The following is a 4,213-nucleotide window of genomic DNA, read 5'->3' as shown; positions in this document are numbered from 1 at the left end:
CACCTAAAAAAAAAAAAAAAAAAAAAAAGATTAGTACTTACTGAAGGCTAAGGTAATCGTTAGCATTTTTTGGCAAGATTTTTTTTTTTAATTAAGAGATATACATAGTTTTTTAGACACAATGCTATTACACATTTAATAGACTACAGTATAAAAAACTTTTATATACACCAAGAAACCAAAAAAATTGCATGACTTACTTTATTGAGATATTTGCTGTATTGTGGTGGTCTAGAACCAAACCTGCAATATTTCTATGGTATGTCTGTATCTAGCACATGATTGTGCACATATAAAACCCAACTCCTTGATTCACAGGCCTCTGGATAGGAGATATGACATGCCCAAGGTCTGGCAGTTCATGTAAGGCAAGAAACTTAGCGACCCAGACTTCTCCTCTAAGGAGATTGAAAGGTGATGCATTCAGTGAGTAGCGATTACAGAATTTCTAAAAGAGGGGGGGGGGGGGGGGGGGGGGGAGACGGCGGGGAGGAGGGTTGGAATTGGCCTCCAGCGCATCCGAGGTTGTTGCTGCCAGAGAAATTCAGCAAAAAATGGCAGCATTCTTTCACCTTTTCCCCCTCTGAGGCGGAAGGGAACTTCATTTCCCAGCAGCCGTCAGGTTTCCTCCTCGCACGGCGCAAGCGTCCCGGCGTTCTGCTTTCCGGCGCTCTGCTTTCCGGTGCATCGTTTACGTCGGTTTGCACCAAAGACTCCCAAGGTTGAGGCCGAGTTCCAGAACATGGGGTCTCAGGTGTCCAAGCCTTTGGAGTTCTCCAAGATCGCTGCGTCTCCCGATACCGCCGCCGCGCCCGCCAAGCCTGCGCCCCCAGCTACACCCGGAGCGCCGACTTCCCCAGCAGAACACAACTGGTTGAAGACTTGCTGGAGCTGTCGCGTGCTTTCTGGGTTGGGGCTGATGGGAGCGGGCGGGTACGTCTACTGGGAGGCACGGAAACCCATGAAGATGGGATATCCCCCGGGTCCATGGACAATTACGAAGATGGTCATCGGCATCAGTGAGCAGCAGGGCACAGCACTTGGGCGGGTTGGGTATCTGTGGGGTAGAGGAAGGAAAGGGAGCAGCCACGTGGGCGGGGAGGCGGGGTGCTGGCGCTGGTCAGGTGGTGGGGGCACCTCAAACAAGGTGAGAGAAGAAGTTGTTGGAACGCCTTTCTTTCTTTCTTTTTTTTTTTTTTTTTAATTTTAAATCAGTATTTCTTGAGAACGCTTATTAGGCTCAGTCCTTTTAATTCTCAGAATAGCTGTTAGAAGTAGGTATGATTATAGTATTCTCATTTTACTATGGAGCAAACCAAGGCAACGAGGAGTATTGCGTTCATGGTCGGGAAATGACAGTCACTTGATCCCAGGTATATCAGATCTCAAAGCCCATACTTTTTCTCCAGGTCCTGGAGAAAGCCTGAGCGAGGGCACTTGACCTTAATTTAAGAAATTTGCCTTGAATACCAGATCTTTAGACGTGGGTTCTAAGCTCACCTACTTGGTACACCTGGGTAATGTCGCCCACAACCCCTTTCTGTGATCGTCAAGATGTCATCAGTAAAACGTCATGATCTTTTTAGCTTTCAAACCGATTGTCAGTGAATAAAATTTGAGGTTTCTAACTGTGTTACCTTCTTGATTCTGTATAGGTAAATTCTCCTACAAGATGTTCTTTTTTTTTCCTGATTTTTTTTTCTTTTTCTGTGCTTCACTTGCCTATAAGAAAGATACAATGGTAATATTTCCTCCAGAAGTGTTGTGAGGGTTAAATAAGATGGCGTGTATGTGAAACACTTGGTAAATTAAAATGCAGCATAAAGATATGGTATTGTTGTTTTTTTCTAGGCATTGCCACCTGGGGTATCGTTGTCATGACACACCCCAAAGGGAAGGCCTACCACCAGTGAATCTGTCTTCTGTCCCTGTCCCCATGACACACAGAGCAGGCATGGAGTTTAATGGATGTTCTGGACAGACACTTGTCCATGGACAGACATCACTACTGTGGATACTACAAGACTGAAAAGACAATCATATGTTGTCATTCTCTGGCTATAGAGTGTTAGTGACCTTCACAGGTTTCACAGGAACCAATAAATCCTCAAAGAAGTAAACAGGTTCTTTGTCTTATCTGGGGAAGGAAAGTATAATTTATATTTAAATATAATTGTTTAAGCATTATATATATAATAGTATGTCTTATATAATTGCATATCATATATAATAAAGATAAATATGTTTAGTTATATAGTTAATGTAATTTTTAAAACTTTTGAATAGAGCAAATGATAAACCCATGGGAAAATTAGCTATTTTACTTCACTATTTTAAAGAGTTCTTTTTCTTTCTTTCATAATTGGATCAACAACTGTTATCACCCTAACCATGGGTAGGCATCATGCAAGATATAAAAGTACGTGAAACTTTCTGTGTATGAATTGCTCATACTTTGCAAGGCATTTTCAAATCCATCACCTTATGAGAGCTTCACAGCCAGTCTGAGGTAGTTACTTCATTGGAGGTAAACCTTAAAACACAAGAAAGAGCCCACATGATTTGCCTAGGATCATTCAGTAAGTTGGTGATGGAGCTAGAACTTGGTCTTGTCAGTTTTTTGTTCTAGTCTTCCCTTTCATGGAGGCAAGAATAACCATTATGAAACAGATAATCATAAAAATCAGCATACAATAAAAGACTTAAATGTCACAAGAAAAATTCAAAACCTTTAGCTAAAAAAAAAAAAAAAAAAAAGAAATTTGATTCCTTTTCCACAAGCACTAGATATGTTTCTGCAATGATTTTGAGATAAGTACTCAAAATTACATAGTTCATTTCTAAGAAAAGACCATGTTTCCTACCTATTGGGTTTTTCTACCCTGAGATACTATGGCTTCTTTGTAAAGGTATATGAAGTGTTTTTCAAAGCGGAAAGATACTGTTAAATTCAGCTGCTAATCATAGTCTATGTGTTTGGAATGACATGTTGAGCAAGTAGTACCTTTAAGGCTGTTGCTTTTTGCAGTATTACATGGAAGTGCCTAAGTCTGTTTAGCCTCACAAATGACTTTAGAATCTTGTGTTTTCTACATCAGAGTTCATGGTGGGGATGGTGCTATATATATATCTATGCAATTGAGAAGGAAAACATTTCAAACCTAAAGTAGGCAACGAGATATTATTTATATGAAATCCACAATTCAGTTATGCAGTGTTCATGAATATAGAAGTTTTAAGTTGGAAGGGACCATAGATGACCCAAAGCAGATCACCTATGGTCATTCATATACCTAAAATACCTACAAAGAGAAGTTGTTCCCTGGTTTAAAAGGCAGTCTGTTCTATTGATGGACTGCTTTAGTCTGAACATTTTCTTAGGTTAAGCCAAAAACACATAAACCTAACTTGGTCTTGGCTTGATCTACTGGGTAAACAGTAACTCTTAAACATATATACAGTTGACCCTTGAACAACACAGGAGTTAAGAGCGCTGAACATTTGCTTAGTGGAAAATCTGCATATAACTTGACTCCCCAAAAACTTAATTAGTAGTTAGTCTACCATTGACTGGAAGCCTTACCGATACCATAAAGCAGTTGATTAACACATATTTGTTGTGCTGTATGTATTATATACTCTATTCTTATAAGAAGGTAAGCTAGAGAAAAGAAAACGTTATTAAGGAAGTAATATATTCAGTATTCATTAAGTAGAAGTGGATCATCCTAAAGTTCTTCATCCTCATCTTCACGCTGAGTTGTCTGAGGAGGAGGAGCTGTTCTTTCTGTCTCAGTGGTAGAGGTGGAAGAAAATCCACAGATAAGTGGACCTGCACAGTTCAAACCTGTGTTATTTGGGTCAACTGTGTTGTAATAGCATTTTAATCTTTTTTTCAGACTTTTACAAGTATGAATCTGAGCTTTTTCTGAATAAACCTGCCTGCTCACCATTAATAATGCCAAAGTGTCTATGTTTGGTTCTTTCCAACTTGGAACAATTTAACTAAGTATGGGCAAAATATTGTTCTACCATGTCTATAATGTGGGAAGAAGCAAAAGGAAAATCTGCATTTGTAGTTAAAAGTTTTTTTTTTTTTCTTTTGAAGTATACTTCAAAATTTGATTTCTGCCAGTGCCAACCCAGACATCCTAGTTTGTTTTAGGGATGAGTCTGATGTTCTCAGACAGGTATCAGAGACCGAGACATCGCC

At 39.6% G+C, this 4,213-nt stretch overlaps 1 protein-coding gene across 2 annotated transcripts; it reads left to right on the top strand.

The window, feature by feature from the left end:
- The first annotated feature begins 404 nt into the window (after positions 1-404).
- Positions 405-3,961, top strand: DMAC1 (distal membrane arm assembly complex 1). Of its 2 annotated transcripts, none has more exons than XM_017949873.3 (2): positions 405-933; positions 1,852-3,961. In XM_017949873.3, the coding sequence occupies exons 1-2, from the start codon at positions 743-745 to the stop codon at positions 2,027-2,029; spliced, it is 369 nt and encodes a 122-aa protein (XP_017805362.1). In that variant the 5' UTR covers positions 405-742; the 3' UTR covers positions 2,030-3,961. The 2 variants fall into 2 exon arrangements, with proteins under 2 accessions (XP_017805362.1, XP_003911767.1); XM_003911718.5 differs by having other exon boundaries at positions 405-1,019.
- The last annotated feature ends 252 nt before the right edge of the window (positions 3,962-4,213 follow it).

Source organism: Papio anubis, chromosome 13, assembly GCF_008728515.1.
Source record: "Papio anubis isolate 15944 chromosome 13, Panubis1.0, whole genome shotgun sequence".
Lineage (NCBI taxonomy): Eukaryota > Metazoa > Chordata > Mammalia > Primates > Cercopithecidae > Papio > Papio anubis.
This window is presented reverse-complemented; position numbering and strand designations above follow the sequence as displayed.